Source organism: Sceloporus occidentalis, unplaced genomic scaffold (genome assembly GCF_023333645.1).
Source record: "Sceloporus occidentalis isolate IW3139 unplaced genomic scaffold, rSceOcc1.0.p SCAF_91, whole genome shotgun sequence".
Taxonomy (NCBI): Eukaryota; Metazoa; Chordata; class Lepidosauria; order Squamata; family Phrynosomatidae; genus Sceloporus; species Sceloporus occidentalis.
The window spans coordinates 3,154,544-3,171,472 of NW_028317071.1; the positions used below are offsets into that span (position 1 = coordinate 3,154,544).

The 16,929-nt window shown below is 47.1% G+C and overlaps 2 protein-coding genes across 2 annotated transcripts in view; one reads left to right on the top strand and one right to left on the bottom strand.

Moving 5' to 3' along the window:
* Nucleotides 1–1,638: 1,638 nt before the first annotated feature.
* On the bottom strand, nucleotides 1,639–2,948 carry MRPL34 (mitochondrial ribosomal protein L34). The gene is made up of 3 exons (XM_089496649.1): nucleotides 2,942–2,948; nucleotides 2,641–2,833; nucleotides 1,639–2,210 (listed from the first exon to the last, which is right to left on the bottom strand). The coding sequence occupies exons 1-3, from the start codon at nucleotides 2,946–2,948 to the stop codon at nucleotides 1,898–1,900; spliced, it is 513 nt and encodes a 170-aa protein (XP_089352775.1). The 3' UTR covers nucleotides 1,639–1,897.
* Nucleotides 2,949–3,511: 563 nt separating this feature from the next.
* LOC149284559 (RNA polymerase II elongation factor ELL-like) overlaps nucleotides 3,512–16,929 on the top strand; it is a 91,823-nt gene continuing 78,405 nt past the window's right edge. The window contains exon 1 of the mRNA XM_089496554.1: nucleotides 3,512–3,775. Within this exon, the coding sequence (XP_089352680.1) occupies nucleotides 3,629–3,775 (147 nt within the window). The 5' untranslated portion in view covers nucleotides 3,512–3,628. The remainder of the gene's footprint in view (nucleotides 3,776–16,929) is intronic.

Consider the following 16,929-nt stretch of genomic DNA (forward strand, 5'->3'; position numbering starts at 1 on the left):
AGAAATTATATTATAAATTCATATCTTAAACCAACTCTATAATTATAAATTTATATCATAAACCCAACTCTATGATTATAAATATATAAAAATGTAAGTATAAAATTATATATATATATATATATATATATATATAATCAGTGTTGGAAGAGACCCCAGGGGCAATAAATAAATAATAACAAATAAACCCAGTCCAACCCAATTCTGCCACGATTAAGCAAGGCACCATCAAAGCTCAGATGGCCATCCAGCCTCTGTTTAAAATCCTCCAAAGGGGGAGAGTCCACTACTCTCTGAAGGAGTACATTCCACTGTCAAACAGCTCTTTGGAGTTTATCACACTAGGAAGATCCTGAAGAAAAATGGGATTTAAGAGAGATTTAACTTAAAAAAACAAACAGACCGCAAATGAGGGAAGTTTATTACGCAAAATGACTGCCAAAGTGAAACAATGCAAAGTTAAACCAAACATAAAGCAGAGAAAAACAGCAGTGTCTTACTTTTGGGAAGTTTTGAAAATAAAAAACTGCCATTTCCCTCTGCTTTACGTTTGGTTTAACTTTGCGTTATTTCACTTTAACAGCGACGTCGTCTGATAAACTTCCCGCACTTGTGTTTCTTTTAAATAATTTAAATCTAGTTTAAATCCCGTTGTTTTTTTCAGGCTCTCCCTAGTGTGATAAACTCCTTACTCTCAGGAAGCTCCTCCGAATATTGAGGTGGAATCACTTTTCCTGCAGCTTGCATCCATTGCTCTGGGTTCTGTTCTCTGGAGCAACAGAAAACAAGCTTGCTCAATCCTTAATATGACCTCCCTAGGTCTATTATGTCTCCTCTTAACCTTTTCTTCTTCAGACTAAACATCCCCAGCTCCCTGAGCTGTTCCTCATAGGGTTTCATGGTTTCCAGACCCTTTATCATTTTGGCCACCTTCCTCTGGACACACTCCAGTTTGTCACATCCCTTTGGAACTGTGGTGTGGTGACATAATACAGCCATCTTTAAATATCTGAAGGGATAGCATTTAGCATTTACATTTCTATACCGCTTATCAGTGAACTAAGCCCTCTCTTAAGCAGTTTACAAATTGCCCCCATTTTACTCATTACTCATTTTACGGACCTACGAAAGGATAGAAGGCTGAGTCAACCTTGGAGCCCTAGCTGGGATCAAACTCACAACCTTGAGGTTGCAGCCAGCTTGCTTTCTTCTGCTCCTCCGGAGACTGGAAAAGCAACCAAAGGAGTCGAACTACAAGAAAAGAGATCCCACCTAAACATTAGGAAGAACTTCTTGACTTCATTCTCTGAAGATGCCAGCCACAGATGCTGGCGAAACATCAGGAATAAACTCTTCTAGAACATGGCTACATTTGGCCTCAAACCCCCACAAAAAACATCTTGACTGTTAGAGCTGTTCAACAGCGGAATGGGTTTCTCCTTGGAAGGTGATGGACTCTCCTCCTTTGGAGGTCTTTAAACAGAAGTTGGATTGGTACTTTTCAGGAATTCTTCAAATGCGAATTCCTGCATGGCCGAGAGTTGGTTTAGATGGCCTTTGGGGTCCCCTTCCGCCTCTCAAGACCTCATTAAAACGGGATTAAGCTCTGTACGCGTAACAAAATGGACAGAAAACTGAAATCGTTAGGGTGTAGGTAACACTCTTTTTAATAACTGCATTTTTAATAACAGCGGACGGACAATATGGACTCTTTGTTTTAACATTAGAAGAGGCTTAGTCAATGAATTATCACAGACCAGCTATCTAGAAAAGAACAAGTAGCAGCAGCTCCAGACCTTTTCTGAAAAGTAAGGTCTGTTGTTCCCCAAATTTTGGGAAAGGATCTTGCAAAGCAGTGGATTTCTGAACCAAAGTCGGGATCGGGTCTTGGCAGATTTCAATGGCTCAGCGATTTCCGGCCTTTCAGCATCCGCCGGAGGATCACCTCGATGCCACTGGCTGTGCGGATGCGCTTGATCCAGCCGTGTTTGTGCTTCCGCTTGATGTTGGAGGGCTGGTACTCGTTGCCCCGGGTCCTGGTGCGAATCTGCTGCTGGCCCCACAATGCTGGGGACCCAGGGAGGCTCCTGAGGGCCTTCTCAGGCTCCTGGAGGTTGAGAGACGGCTTCCATGCTGAGGAGAAAAGGGTCCAGAGCCCACGCCGGGAAACGACGGAGGAGGCAGCTGCTTGCCACATCAGGAGAAGAGACCTGAACACAAAACACAGGAAGTAAGGAAAGAAAGAGATTGAATATGGACACGGATAAGCCCGAGTCTGCATCCGCACTGCAGAAATAATCCAGTTTGACGCCACTTTGGACAAATAACCGGGTTTGGCCCCGCTTTAACTGCCCTGGCTCAAGGCTATGGAATTCTGGGAGTTGGAGTTTGTTGTGGGGCCCGGAGCGGAGCTGCCGCTCCACTCCGGGCCCACAACAAACTCCAACTCTCAGAATTCCATAGCCTTGAGCCAGAAAAAGAGTTAAAGCGCTGTTTGATACTGATATAAACCACACTCAGGCTTCTTAAGACGCACGTGGCACTCTGTGCATGCTCAGGGGTCGCAAAGGAAGACATGCTATTTATGCTCAGGGGCTAACGAGAGAACGCAGTCTGTACATGCTCAGAGGCGACCCCTACCTGCCGCCTCCAGCCCCAGCCAGGGTCCCGATGACTGGCTTCTTTCCCGTGACCTTCACCCTCCGACAGCGGCGTCGTTCATTGGTACACAAAGGAACAAAATAGCGCTGGAGCGGAAATGGGTTTCGCCGCGTTGTGTTCTGGGTAGTGTAGTTTTCCCGCCGTTTACGGCTTCGGCCGCTAAAGGGAGCGGCTTAGAATCCTCGCCTGTCTTATTTGCATATAGGGGCACGCCCCTTCCACTTGCCACGCCCCCTCGGCCTCACTCAAAAGTGGGAGGGGAGACCGGGAAGGACGTTACCCAGCATCCCTTGCACTATATTGGAATATACAATACAAGCGTAACTGCGATGATGGCGCATGCGCAGTGCGCACTAGAGGGACCGGAAGTGCATTTTAAAATTTGTTGTTGTTGGTTTTATAGTTACACCTTTACCACATCTTTTATGACAGGAATTAATGAACATATCTTCTCTCTGAAGTTATTTTTCCAACAGGCTCTTATTAATTTGGTTTTTTATTGTTTCGGTCGAACTGACACAACAAGTCACACTACGTTAAGGCACAGTCAAATAACAATAATAACAATAATAATAAAATTTATTTTTGCCCGCCTCTCCAACAGGATCGAGGCGGCTTACATCAATTAAAATCCACACAATACAATAAAATGTCAACAATAATAACAACAAACAGAGAAGGAAGTGGGGGAGAAGGAAAAGGACTACATCCCCCAGCGTGCCCCGCGCGACGCAATGTCGCAAACACAAGTAAATGTAGTGCGCAGGCGCCACTGTAGCAATGAAAAGGAGCGGAGGAACTACACCACCCGGCGTGCTTTGCGCCAACCCCGTGGTGACGTCAGAGACGGGGGCCTCGGCCGTCGCGCCTGCGTCAGGGGGCGTGTCCGCTGCGTAACAGATGAGGGGCGTGTCCCGGGGCGCCGCTGCTGCTGCTGCTGCCGGAGCCGCCGCCGGAGGTTCCCAAAATGGCGGCGCTGTCTGAGCGTGGCTACGCGCTTTCGTGCGGGCGGCTCGGGCGAGGGACCCGCGTCTCCGTCTTCCACGTCAAGCTCACCGACTCGGCCCTCAGGGCCTTCGAGGCCTACCAGAGCGGAGGCAGGAGCAGGAGCAAGGTGAGCGAGGGGGAAAGGGAGAGACAACCCCAAAAGGAAGGGAAATGAGGGGGGGCTCTGTGGAAGAAGGAGGGGGAAGGGGTAGCCCCCAAAAAGAGGGGTCAGAGGAAGGGGGTGGGGCTCCGTAGAGGAGGAAGAGGAGGGGGTCCTTCTTCCTCAGGGAGAAAGGGTCCTCAAAAAGAGGGGTTCAGAGAAAGAGGCTGAAAGTGTGGGGACATTGTAGAGACCCCCCCTCAAAAAGGAAGGAAGAAAGAAAGAAAGAAAAAGGGGGGACTCAATAGAAGGAGAGGGAGAGAGGTGAAGGGTTCCTGAGGTAGCCCCCCCAAAAGAGGGGTTCAGAGACCCCCCCAACAGCCCCTCAAAAAGTAAGGAAGAAAGAGGGGGATTCGGTAGAAGAAGGAGGAGAAAGTGAGGGGGGTCTCTTGTTTTCTTCGTTGTTTTCTTGCCCCCCCCCAAAAGAGTGGTTTAGAGAAAAGGGGTGAAGGTGTGGGGCACTGCAGAGATCCCCCCAACAGCCCCTCAGAAAGGAAGGAAGGATGAAAGAGGAGGGGCTCAACAGAAGGAGAGGGAAAGGAAGAGAGGTGAGGGATTCATGAGGTGGCAGCCCCCCCAAAAAAAAGAGGGGTTCAGAGAAAGGGGGACAGGAGCCCCTCAAAGAACCAGGTGGTAAAAGTGTTCCTTCCCAGCCTCATCCATAGAACTGGCCTAGAAAGGAAGAGAAGGAAGGAAAGAATGGGGGGGGGTCCCCATAATGAGGGTTTTTTGTGGGGGGATTAACTGTTTGGGATGGAGGGGGGTCTTCCTCCACTGTCCCCCCAAAACTGGGTTGTACAGAAGCCTCTCACTCCAAAACAAAGAGACAGTGTGGCCTAGTTAGAGGGGGAAAGAGGGAGAGAAGACTATTTCATGGGGGTCTTTAAGAAAAAGAGGGGGGCTTTTCTTTGCCCAGGAATGGGGGGGGGAATGGGGCCACATCTGGCTGAAGAACTGGGCTGTGAAGAGATGCCCCCCCTGAAAAACACAGCCCAGATAGTGGCCTGGAGAAGGATGGTCAGACGTTCGAAACCTGCCCTCCCTTCTGGACATTCACACCTCCTGGCGCAGGCAGACGTTGGGTGCTAGCTCCCATCATCCCCAGCTGGCCGGTCATGTGCTTGGTGGGAGTCCATCTGCAAGGCCATGTGCTCCCACTTTGGGTAGAGAAGTGGAAGAGAGGGAGCATGTAACCCCATGGATGGGAGAAAACAAAAATACAGGTTGAGAAAAGCCAAATCTGGTGCACACATTCCTTGCAGGCATTAGTAGAGAATTGCTCCCCAACTTTACAAATACTAGGGTTGAAAATTAGGTTTTGAAGGAATATATTCTCTAGGGGTATTGAGGGACAGTTCCTGTTCTTCCCCCCTTCCCCAAAGCCCCCGTTTTTCCAGCCTTCCCAAAATGGGTTGGGGGTGGGATGAGAATTCTCACAAGGTGAGGGAGTGTGGTATTCAAGAGCATTAATGACCCAGCGTGGCATAGTGGTTTGGATGTTGGTCTAGGACACTGGGAGACAAGGGTTCAAATCCCCGCTCGGCCACTGGCTGATGTTGGTCAAGTCCCACTCTCGACCTCAGAGGATGCGAATGGAGGCAACCCTCCTCTGAAGAAATTGTGCCAAAAACAAACAAACCCTGCAACAGCAGTTGGGACTTGAAGACACACAGCAACCAAATGAAGCAAACCACACTAATCCCACTTTCAAAATGAGCCTTAAAATGAGGGAGCCTAGGATGGCAAGGCATCCTCTTTCTTTTCCCATCAGAGGGTAAAGGAACCCATCATGGGAACTGGGGGACAACTTGGGAGGAGCGCAGAGGCTTAACTCAGACCCACCTGGGAGAACTAACTACTGAATGCCACTCTGAAGAAAGGAGGAGTTCTCCCTGGTGAATCTTACCAGTTGGAAAGGACCCCAAGGGCTGGCTAAAGGACCCCTGCCATGCGCTTCTGGAAAATGCTCTGTTTAAAGGTCACCACCTTCTATGGGTTGTTGGGCACTGGCTGTAGAAAAGAAAGGAGACTTTTAAATCGCACCCCCCCCAGCATCCACATATTTAACATAGAATAGATTAGAATCTTTATTACAGTCATAGACCAACACAGATAAAAAGGGGATACAGAATAAAAGAAGGTTAAAAAAAACAGGTTAAAAACAGTCCTTAAAATATCCTTTCCGATTACACAACTTCAGTATAGCAAGACAGGATAGGATATGTATTTGACATATTCTTAGTTATAGGGAAGTGGGTGTGAAATGAGTTATGGAGAGATATAATAATACATACAGTAATTTCTAGCAACGGATATAAAGTGTATAGAAACACACACAGCCTTTTCTTGTACCTGGAAGAGTGAGAGGTGGTACCAAAAATATGGGGAGCCAGAGAAATCAGGGGTTGGGAGAGCCCCAGACAAGGAAGGAGCTGCTTTTTAGCAGATTGGAAAGTAGGAGCTTGGGGTGTCCTGTCTGGTTGGGGGGCTATTTCTAGATTGTAAGCCTGAGGGCAGGGAAATGTCTAATTAACAAATTGTAAGCCGCTCTGATAGCCTTGGCTGAAGAGCGGGGTATTTATTATTATTATTATTATTATTATTATTATTATTATTATTATTATTTTGAAGGTCCCTCAGGGTGGTCTGTTTTACAGGGTTCCCCAAGAGCCTGGTTGGGAATGTGGAGGTAAGGCTGCCCTTGTCTAGACCAAGTGGTGTTGCAAGCCAGAGGGCCCTTGTGTCACACAGAGCTCTTCTCCAGGCTGCATTCCAGGCCCTTTTCTGGATGACGCTTGGCTTACATCATGCTTGAAAACCTTTCCATTTTCCCCAGCCTGACAAGTGGAGAGAGGAAGGTGGCCCTTGACGTCAGTTAGGGAAACATTTCTCCCACCCACCTCCTCCTCCTGCATTAAGTGCCTGAGCCTCAAGTGTAACTCAAAAGCTTGCATCCTGTATTTTGGCCAGAAATGCCAAAATCGCTTTTGGCTGTTGGCACCGGAGGAGTCACACTTAAAAGACTCATTCAGGGCCTGTCTGGGTGGGTGTGGAACCTTTTCCCTCTGCCCCAGGTGAAAATGCTTTGAAGCCACTGCCTGACTCACTTTCTCCCCCAGAAGAAAAGTCAAATCCTTTGCCACCGAATCCACTTTAAAGGGGAAGGAGTGTCGTTCAGCTGAGGAGCTGGGACTTGTGCAACAGGGTTTGGGTTGGGAAGAGGGGTGGCACTTCTTCTCACCGCTCTGTCGCCTTCTGCTCAGCTGTGTTCTTGTGTCCGCATGCTAGCTAGGGTTTCTTGGGAGTCTGCCAGGGACTGTCCTTTTGAGGCTCTCATTTTGGAGGGGGATAGTAGAGTGTTAAAATCTGACCTGGTCCCTTAGGGTGAACTCTTGGAGCAACCTTTTTAGCCAGGCAGCTGGGAATGCAAAGCACCAGGCCTTGTTTTGGTGGAATCAGAAGTGCTGGGGATGTCTTAAAACATCAAGAACAACTCCCCTTCCCCAGAAAAAAAGAACCCCCCATACTGTCCAAATTTCTATCACTCTTCATCTGAAGGGGGTGGACAATAGCTGGGAAGCAAACCTGTTAACGTTGGCCACTTCGGGAGCGATGCAGGGCTCAAAATGATGCCATTTTTAACCCAAGGTTAGCTGGTGTTTTTTCTCATTGGCTGGCTGGCTGGGAGGAGGTCATTTTGGGGAGAGTTTTGTGCTGATTCCAAGCAGAGGCATCACACGAGTTCACCTAGGTTCGTGCTAGTGACTGCTTCTTAATGAACATTTATCAAACTCTTAATGAACATTTCTGAAACTGCAGGAAAGTGACTTCTCCCTCCTCCTCGAGTGACTCTTTTGGGATGCTTCTGTGTTACATTTTTCAGCGGGTGAACATTGTGCTTGTGTGTTTTGGGTCTGTGTCCTAATGAAAACAGGCGTGAACAAGGACCCCTCGCCACCCTTCCCCCACCAGTAAAAAAACACACAGTTTACAGCCGTCTGTATGATGCGGTTGGCATTCTGTTCCCCAGCTCTGTTTCATGGGCTGTCATCCAAGAATATTGGGTAATGCTAACACTGCTTTTCCCAGTGGTTAGGATAGAAATGGCTGTTGCAGAACGTTGGAGGGGATTTTAAGCTTCTGAGGGGCTACTGGTGGGTGAGTGGGAGCCATCTTCCTGACCCAGTAGCCATGGGATTGGTGGCCTGTTCCTCATAGTTGTGGTTCTCAAACCTTGGCTCTCCTGATGTTTATGGATCTCCTTGTCCTCCTTATGTTTGGTCCTTGAGGTGGCTTGCAGTTTTAAAAAAGAACAATACAATAGGATCAGAGTTGGCAGGGGCCTAGACCATGTCCTCTCTTCTGGGGCAACAGAGGACAAACTGGTCCCTTCCTCTCTTTAAAGAGGGCCATCATGTCACCCTTTAGTCTTCTCTTCAAACTGAACACGCCCAGCTCCCCCAACCATTCCTCCTCTGTTTGGTTCTCCTCTTACCACCCTTGTTGCCCTTCTCTAAACCTGCTCCAACTTGTCTCTGTTCCTCTTAAAATGAGGTGCCCAGAACTGAACACAGGATTCCAGATAAAACAGGAGTATTCTCCATTCTTTATGTGAAGTTGCCACAGACTTCAAACCTGGGACCTTGTTGCCTTTTGATCAGGAACTGTGCCAGAAAGAGGTGGAATCATTCCTTCTAAAGCATGTTCTTTGATGGAGGCCAGACTGTCCCTTCTTCAGTCCTTCTTCAGCTGCTTTGCATAGTTTTGACTCCTTATAGGCTGACAGACAAGATCATTTGGCTGAGGACCTCTTGGTGTAAGCTCAACATTTGCTTAGCAGCAGAAAGCTTAAAACCAAAATTCAAGTCCCTCTGTTTTCCTAAGAGAGACCTCATTGAGCCAACACAAGGCTGTTCTCTTATGATAGGCTGAAAAGCCCCATGAGTGATTGGGTTGGGCCCTGTTTGGCCTTCGGATCCCAATTCAAATCTCCCACTTCAGTGGCCTGAAGCTTCAAGTCTCAGAGACTTTCTATTTCTAAAGAGGTTCAAGAGCGTGTATGTGTGTGCCCACATGAGACTGAACTCTGGGAAGAGCATTCCAACAATCAGCTTTAAATTGTCATAAACTTTCTCTTAAAAAATACAAAACATTTATTTTATTCATCTTCCTAAAGTGTGTGGATGGACGCGCTACTAAGATTGGCCCTCTGTATCCACGGATTCTTTTTTCAGGAGTTCAGCCATCCATGGTTTGAAAAAAAAATTTTTTTTAAAGTTCCAAAAAAGCAAACCTTGATTTTTCCATTTTATGTAAGACACATCGTTTTACTATGCCCTTGTATAGAATGGGACTTGAGCATCCATGGATTTTGGTATCCATCGGGGCCCTGGAACCAAACCTTATTGAATCATTGAGTTGGAAGAGACCACAACGGCCTTCCAGTCCAATCCCATTCTGCCATGCAAGAACTCTCAATCAAAGGATCCCCATTGACAGATGGCCATCCAGCCTCTGTTTAAAGACTTGCAAGGAAGGAGGCTCCACTACACTCCAAAGAAGAAATGTGTTCCACTGTCGAACAGCCCTTACTGTCAGGAAGTTCCTCCTAATGTTGAGCAGGAATCTTTTTTCCTGGAACTTGCATTCATTGTTCTGTGTCATGTTCTCTGGAGCAACAGAAAACAAGCTTGCTCCCTCCTCAGTATGACATCCCTTCAAATATTTAAGCAGGGCTATCATATCATTCTCTGCTCCAAGCTAAACATCTCCAGCCCCCAAGTCGTTCCTCATAGGGCATGGTTTCCTTGGCAGATACCAAGGGCCCACTGCAGTTTATAAGCACTCTGGGCAATCTATAAAAGAGCTCAAAAATTAAGACAGATATTATAATGTGGAAGACTTCGTGATCAGTAGTAAATGCACCAGTTGTAAATAGCCAGTGTGGTGTAGTGGTTTCAGTATTGGATGCGAGGAAACCAGGACTGAATCCCCTTTCAGTCATGGAAACCTGATTGGTCTCTCAGCCTGAGAGGAAGGCAAGTGTAACTTGTTCTGAACAAATTTGCCAAGAAAACTCCATGTTAGGGCCGCTATAAATTGGAAACAACTTGCAGGCACACAAACAACTACGGAAAATGCTTTGCCTAATTCCAAAACAGTTTTCCTCCCAAAAAGATCAGTGTTAAAAGCGGGTGGAGGTAGACCAGCACTCTGGTTGTATCTGCTCCTGTAAGTGTGGTCTTGCCATGAGAGAGACAAATGGCTACTGAGCCAGTGATGAAGTAAGCATAGGGTTGGTTTTAAGAGGTAGCTTTGTTTTTACAGCTGTCTAAAGCCTGCCCTCCACATGGACAGTGTGCACTGGGGTGACCTCCGCTGGGGTTGCATTATAATGCCATCCCTAAGCTTGCCTGCCCTTTAGCACGCATGCTCATGTGTCCACAGTGCCCTCCAGGAGCAGCCAGGTTTGTACAAGCCAAGCTTTTGTTGTTATTTGCCACCATGTTGGCTTTGACTGATGACAGCCCTCTGAATGAGAAACCTCTGAGAGGCCCTGTGGTCATCAGCAGCCCTGCTCAGGTCTTACAAACTCACATCAGCAGCCAGAGATCCCTTGGTGGAGTCAGTCCATCCATAATGTTGCTGTCATTGTTGTTATTTATTTATTTATTTGGCATCATCAATGTACATTGTCCAGGAATGTGGTCTTCCTCTTTTTCTACTGTAGAGCCAAGTTAGTTGTTACTGCTGTCAAGTCGACTTTCATTTGTGGTGTTATGAGTGGGAGATCTCCAAATCACCCTTTTAGCCACAACCCTGTTCAGGTCTTGCAGGCTCAGGCCAACCATGACTTCCCTGATGGAGTCTATCTGGAGTGAGGTCTTCCTCTTTTCCTACTGCCTTCTACCTTCCCAAGCATCATTGTCTTTTCTAGGGAGTCTTGTCTTCTCATGATGTGTCCAAAGTACAACTGTCTCAATTTAGTCATCTTGTCTTCTAGGGACAGCTCAGGCTTGATTTGTTCAAGGACCCATTTATTTGTCTTTTTAACCATCCATAGTACCATCCAGCATCACATTTCCAGCAAGTTGATTCTCTTCCCATCACTTTTCTTCGTGGTTGTGCTTTCACAACCATACACTGAAATCAGAAATACAGTGGCAAGGGCAATAGTGGCTTCAGTACAGTGGTCTCTCCACATTTGCTAGGGTTAGGGATGCATGACCCCTGTGAAAATGTAAAAACAGAAAATAAAAAACCACTAATTTTTTAACCTGAGAGAAAACCTCTTTAGGAATCTCTGGGTCCTGCAACGCAACTCTGTGGTCAGTACCTGTCAGAAGGTGACCATGGAATTGTGCTGGAGGATCTACAAATGTTTAGAGTGTTCTCACTAGGAATGTCTAGGTCCTCCAGTGCAACCTTTGGCGAAAGTTGACCACAGAGTTCTGCTGGAAGACCTAGAGAGAACATATTAATCAAATCTACAAAAGTCAAAACTGCAGATGGGGAGAGTAGACTGTATTCAATGATATGCAAGCCAGGCTTGTAGCCTCTTAAATACAAGTGAAGAGATGGAGAAAACATGAAAACCTGTTCATTACAAACTTATCTCTTCCTACTAAAGGGATGGGGAAGTGGCATCTCTGTGATGAATGTTTGGGGGGAAGATGGCATGTGCATCACCAGAGAGCTGGATAGCCCATTATGTTGCGTGAAGCGCCACCGTTTACCTCCTTCTGAGGCTGTTGGGAGTCAGAGGTAGGTCCTAGAAGCCTGACCCAGTAAGCCAAGAATTGTGTGGCTCTGTGTGCCTCGTCTCTCCAAAACCCTGAAGGTGGTGCCGCTGCCAATGAATGTGAAACATCCTTTTGTCCAGCCCCACCCTATACTTAAACCTTTCCTGACAGGTCTCACTCCTATCTTGGGTGGATTCGTCTCTGTCTTCCCGGTCAGGTGTCTCTTCCTTTCCTTCCTCCCTACTGCTTCTCATCTTGCTCACTGGAAGTCATCACATCTTGGACTGCCTGAAGGAAGAGGCCCCTCCCTCCTCATCTGTCATCTCGGCCTCAGAGGGAGAGATCAGGCAGACCCAGCAACATCTTGGACTGCCTGAAGGAAGAGGCCCCTCCCTCCTCAACTGTCATCTCGGCCTCAGAGGGAGCCATCAGGCAGACCCAGCAACATCAAGGACTGCCTGAAGGAAGAGGCCCCTCCCTCCTCAACTGTCATCTCGGCCTCAGAGGGAGCCATCAGGCAGACCAGCAACATCAAGGACTGCCTGAAGGAAGAGGCCCCTCCCTCTTCAACTGTCATCTCGGCCTCAGAGGGAGCCATCAGGCAGACCCAGCAACATCTTGGACTGCCTGAAGGAAGAGGCCCCTCCCTCCTCAACTGTCATCTCGGCCTCAGAGGGAGCCATCAGGCAGACCCAGCAACATCTTGGACTGCCTGAAGGAAGAGGCCCCTCCCTCCTCAACTGTCATCTCGGCCTCAGAGGGAGCCATCAGGCAGACCAGCAACATCAGGGACTGCCTGAAGGAAGAGGCCCCTCCCTCCTCAACTGTCATCTCGGCCTCAGAGGGAGCCATCAGGCAGACCAGCAACATCAGGGACTGCCTGAAGGAAGAGGCCCCTCCCTCCTCAACTGTCATCTCGGCCTCAGAGGGAGCGATCAGGCAGACCCAGCAACATCAGGGACTGCCTGAAGGACGAGACTTCTCCCTGCTTTAATTGTCACATTGTATTTGTATTGTATTCAATTTTCACTGTACACCGCTATGATCATTGCGGAATAGCGGTCTATAAATAAAACGTATTATTATTATTATTATTATCACCACAAAGTGGCAGCCGGAGAGGTTGTGACATCTTCAAAATAGCCTGACTGGCACGGAAATGCTTCTTTTGAGAGGCGTACATCCCTCGGGGGCTGTGAGCGATTGCAGGAAACAAGGTGGTGAGGAAACAGAGACAGCGATGGCTCATGGGACTGTGCTTTGCATGCTGAAGGTTCCAGGTTCAAACCCCACCACTGCCGTCTCTCCAACTTAGAAGGCTCCAGTGATGTGAAAAACCACTTGGACCATGGAGAGTCACTGCTAGGGTGAACTGGCGATCCTGAATAGACCCTGCAAAAGCTGTGTTTAGACTACAATTCCCAGAATCTCCTGGCAGTGCTGCAAGAGTCTAAGATGATGTTTTTTCCAAGGCTGCCTCTGGAATAAGGAGCTTCTGATGTTCCTTTGCCTGTTGGATATTGCAGTCTTGATTGGTGTATATGTGTTGCAATTCATTTCAATTAATTTTTTTCAAAAGGCTTTCATAAACACAAGTGATCCCAGTTCAGGGGTGTAACTTGAATGGAGAGGTCCCTTTTCTGTACGTTTCTTTGGCTAGGATTTGCTAGCTTCCAATATGCAAATGCTAAAAGTCTGTGACCATAAGCTGAACATAAGCCAGCCATGTGATGTTGCAGCAAAGAAGGCAAAAAGAAGAATAGTTTCCAGGTGGAGGGAAGTAATAGTCATATTATGCTTGGCACTAGTCAGGCCTCATCCAGTGTCCTGCACAACCCTCATAACCAGTCCAACCACATACTGTACAATGTAGGATCTCCACCTAGAGCAGTGGTTCCCAAACTTTGGCCTTTCAGGTATTTTGGACTTTGGCAACGGAGAACCTTCTACACCCTCTGTGAGGCCAACCTTGAGAATTTTAAAGAGGGCAATGATGTTTCCCCTCCATCTTCTTTTCACCAAACTGAGCATGCCCAACTTCCTCGACCTTTCCTCAATGTTTTGTTCCCCATCCCTCTTATCATCCTTGTTGCCCTTCTGTGGTCCAACTTATGTACATCCTTCTTAAAACAAGGTGCCCAGAACTGAACAAAAGACTCTAGATGGGGCCAACACAAAATATAGTGGGGTTATTACTTCCCTTGGCTTGGAAACTATGGCTCTGTTCTCATTATTTTACAGTGGAACCTCGCCATACGCGGGGGATCCGTTCCGGATCCCACCGCGTATGGCGATTTCCGCCTATGCTTGAGCCCCATTGTAAACAACGGGGCTCGTGTGCGGCGTCGCAGGCGCACGCAGGGCGCAACGGGCGCGCGCCCATTCAATTGAATGGGACGTGCCGCCCCTTCCGCCCCGCGCGCGCGCCGCAGCTTGAGCACATATGGTCAAGGCCGTGTATGGCGAGCACGCATATGGCGAGGTTCCACTGTACTCTGTTGTCCTTGTTGTTGTGTGCCTCCCAAGTCATTTTTTACTTATGGCAACCTTATCGTAGGGTTTCCTAGGCAAGTTTCTGCAGAGGGGGTGTGCCTTTGCCATCACTTGCCCAAGATCACCGAATTGAATCCTGATTTCCAGAGTTATAATCCAATACTCAGGCCACTACACCACTCTGGTTCTCCTAGCCCTGTATTAAACACTAGTCCTTAAAAGTCAGAACGGATGCATTGAAAGTTAGGGCTTTTTCTATCTCTTCCTCTAACAAGGAAGCCAGGGTTTGAACCCAGTGGTTTCTGTATGGGAAGCAAGCGACCTGCTCATCAGCAGTGAGCCATCTCTTGCTTGTTCTTTTGTGGCCCACAGTTGTAGCTTTGCACATAAACCATCTCTGCTCTCCTCCTCCCTTTTCCTGGTGGTGAGTCTTCTGAAATTTGCTTCCTGCTGAGCTGCGAATGCATGTTAGTTATCTCTGACTCACTAGCAGCTGAGAAATGACCCAATACTTTGCCAGGTTGCAGAACCCTTCCCCCCCCCCCCATCTTCAGGGTGGATTCCCAGCTGTCAAAGGGCATGATCCCAAAAAGTGGGCGGTTCGAAGTTTATTTGGGTCTCCCTTGACACACATATACAGCGAGCCTTTGGTATCTGCTGGGATTTGGTTCCAGGATCCCTTGTGGATAGCAAAATATGTGGATACTTGGGTCCCATTATATACAATTGGGTGGTTTTGGTGGTGGTGGTATTATTATTATTATTATTATTATTATTATTATTATTATTATTATTATTATTGGCCCTTAGTATTCACTGAAGTTTGGTTCCAAGACCCCTATGGATAACTAAAATCTGTGGATGCTCAAGACCAATTATATACAATGGGTTGTGGCTGTTGTTGTTACAGTGGGCCCTTGCTATCTGCTGGGATTTGGTGCCAGGACCCCTTGTGGATAACAAAATCTGTGGATACTCAAGTCCACATTTGGGGTAGCCATGTTGGTCAGATAGCAAAATACAGTATCATCCAAAATCCACAAAACAGTGATATCTTTTGTGAGCCAGCCAAAATGCACAAAAGACATGTTGCAAGCTTTTGAAACTCCACTGGCTTCTTTATCAAGCAAAGATGTTTAAAATGATACAGGAGAAAGAAAGGACCAAAAAATAATAATGACAATGTTAGTCATAGCCCTGCAGTTGGTCAAGATGTTGTTGTAGTTGTCCTCAGTTCAGATGTTATAGAAGGGTATTCTATGCAGTGTCACAGTAAAATGGTGTCCCTTATATAAAATGGCAAAATCAAGATTAGCTTTTGATGTTTTTTAAAAATGAATATTTTCAAGCCATAGATGGTTGAATTCATGGATGCAAAATCTGTGGATGCAGAATCCTCACTGTTCAATGGCATAGTGAAATGGTGTCCTTATTTCTTTTTTTAAAAAATCGCAAAATCAGGGTTTGCTTTTTGGAATTTTTTGAGAAAATATTTTCAAGCCATGGGTGGTTGAATCCGTGGATGCAGAATCCGTGGATGCAGAATCCGTGGATGTAGAAGGCCAACTGTATAGCCAGTTCATACCTTACAGGGGCTTTTGGGACAGGTGACTCTTGGAATCTCCAGGGGACAGCCATGTTGTCCTGTCATTGCCTGCTGTGACGGCACCTGACAGGCTTACAAAATTCAGAATGAGAGCATGTTTTATTTAACAACATTTCATTGGAAAAAGTCCCAGGGTGGGCTTGTTATCACAAAAGCGCTATAAAGGTATGTTTGTGCATCTTTATTTGCCGGCATGGTATAATGTTATGCATGTTTAATTAAGGTCCAAGACACACTTTAACTGCCATTTCTCAGTGCTAGGAAATCGTGGGAATTGTAGTTTATTGTGACACCAGAACTCTCTGACAGAGAAGACTAAATGTGTCACAAAACTATATACCCCAGAATTCCCTAGCATTGAGCCAGGGCAGTTAAAGCAGTGTCAAATTGCTTTATTTCTGCAGCATGTTTTGGACTTAAGATTCTGGGAGACCAGGGTTCGAATCCCCTCTCGGCCATGCAAACCCCTGGATGACCTTGGTGAGATCACAGGCTCTCAGCCTCAGAAGGACAACCCCCCCTGAAAAAATTATTCCCAAAAAACCCTGTGATAAAGTCCCCATAAGCCAGAAATATCTTGAAGGCACACAACGACATGTGTGTTTAATATGTGTACACAAAACTTGCAAACTGGGTTTTGGGCATGTGGGAGCTGTATATAAATATCAAATGTTATTCAAAGGAATTGCATTCTGAGGAACACTTTAGCCATATGGCATTTCTGGTGAAAACTGAACTGCTTGGATCCCATCAGACCATGCCGATTTCCCAGCAGAGAGGGTCCTGTCCTCCTGTAATCTGGGTTTAGCTCCTCCTATTTGCTCCTGTAGGCAGGGACAATAAACAAAAGACCGGCCCCTATATAGGGAGGAGCTAGCCCTCCTGAGCCTCAGTCTTGTTCCTGCCTATGCTCCTAGCAGGATGTTCTCTTTGAGCCAGCGAAGTTTTTCCTTTCTACGAAAGCGGTTTGAGAGTTTTCTTGGCCTTCCCTTCTTCTCCTCTCTCCTGCCTTTCCCCCCTTCTTTGGTGGTGGCTATGGCAGAGGACCCTGAGAGCATGGGTGAAGGGCCATCCTTAACCCAGGCTTCCCTAGCTCAGGGTCTGCCAGCTCAACAGCGGGAGCTGGCTTCAGAGGGAGACCCATTGGGATGTGTTTGCTGTTGCTCTGCAGCTTCTTTACTACAGCCTTGGAAGCATGAAGAAGACTTAAAATGGCAAGGGCTCCCAGGATTGGAGAAAGGTCTTGGCTTTGCCAATGACTCTCCCTCTGCTCCAAAGCT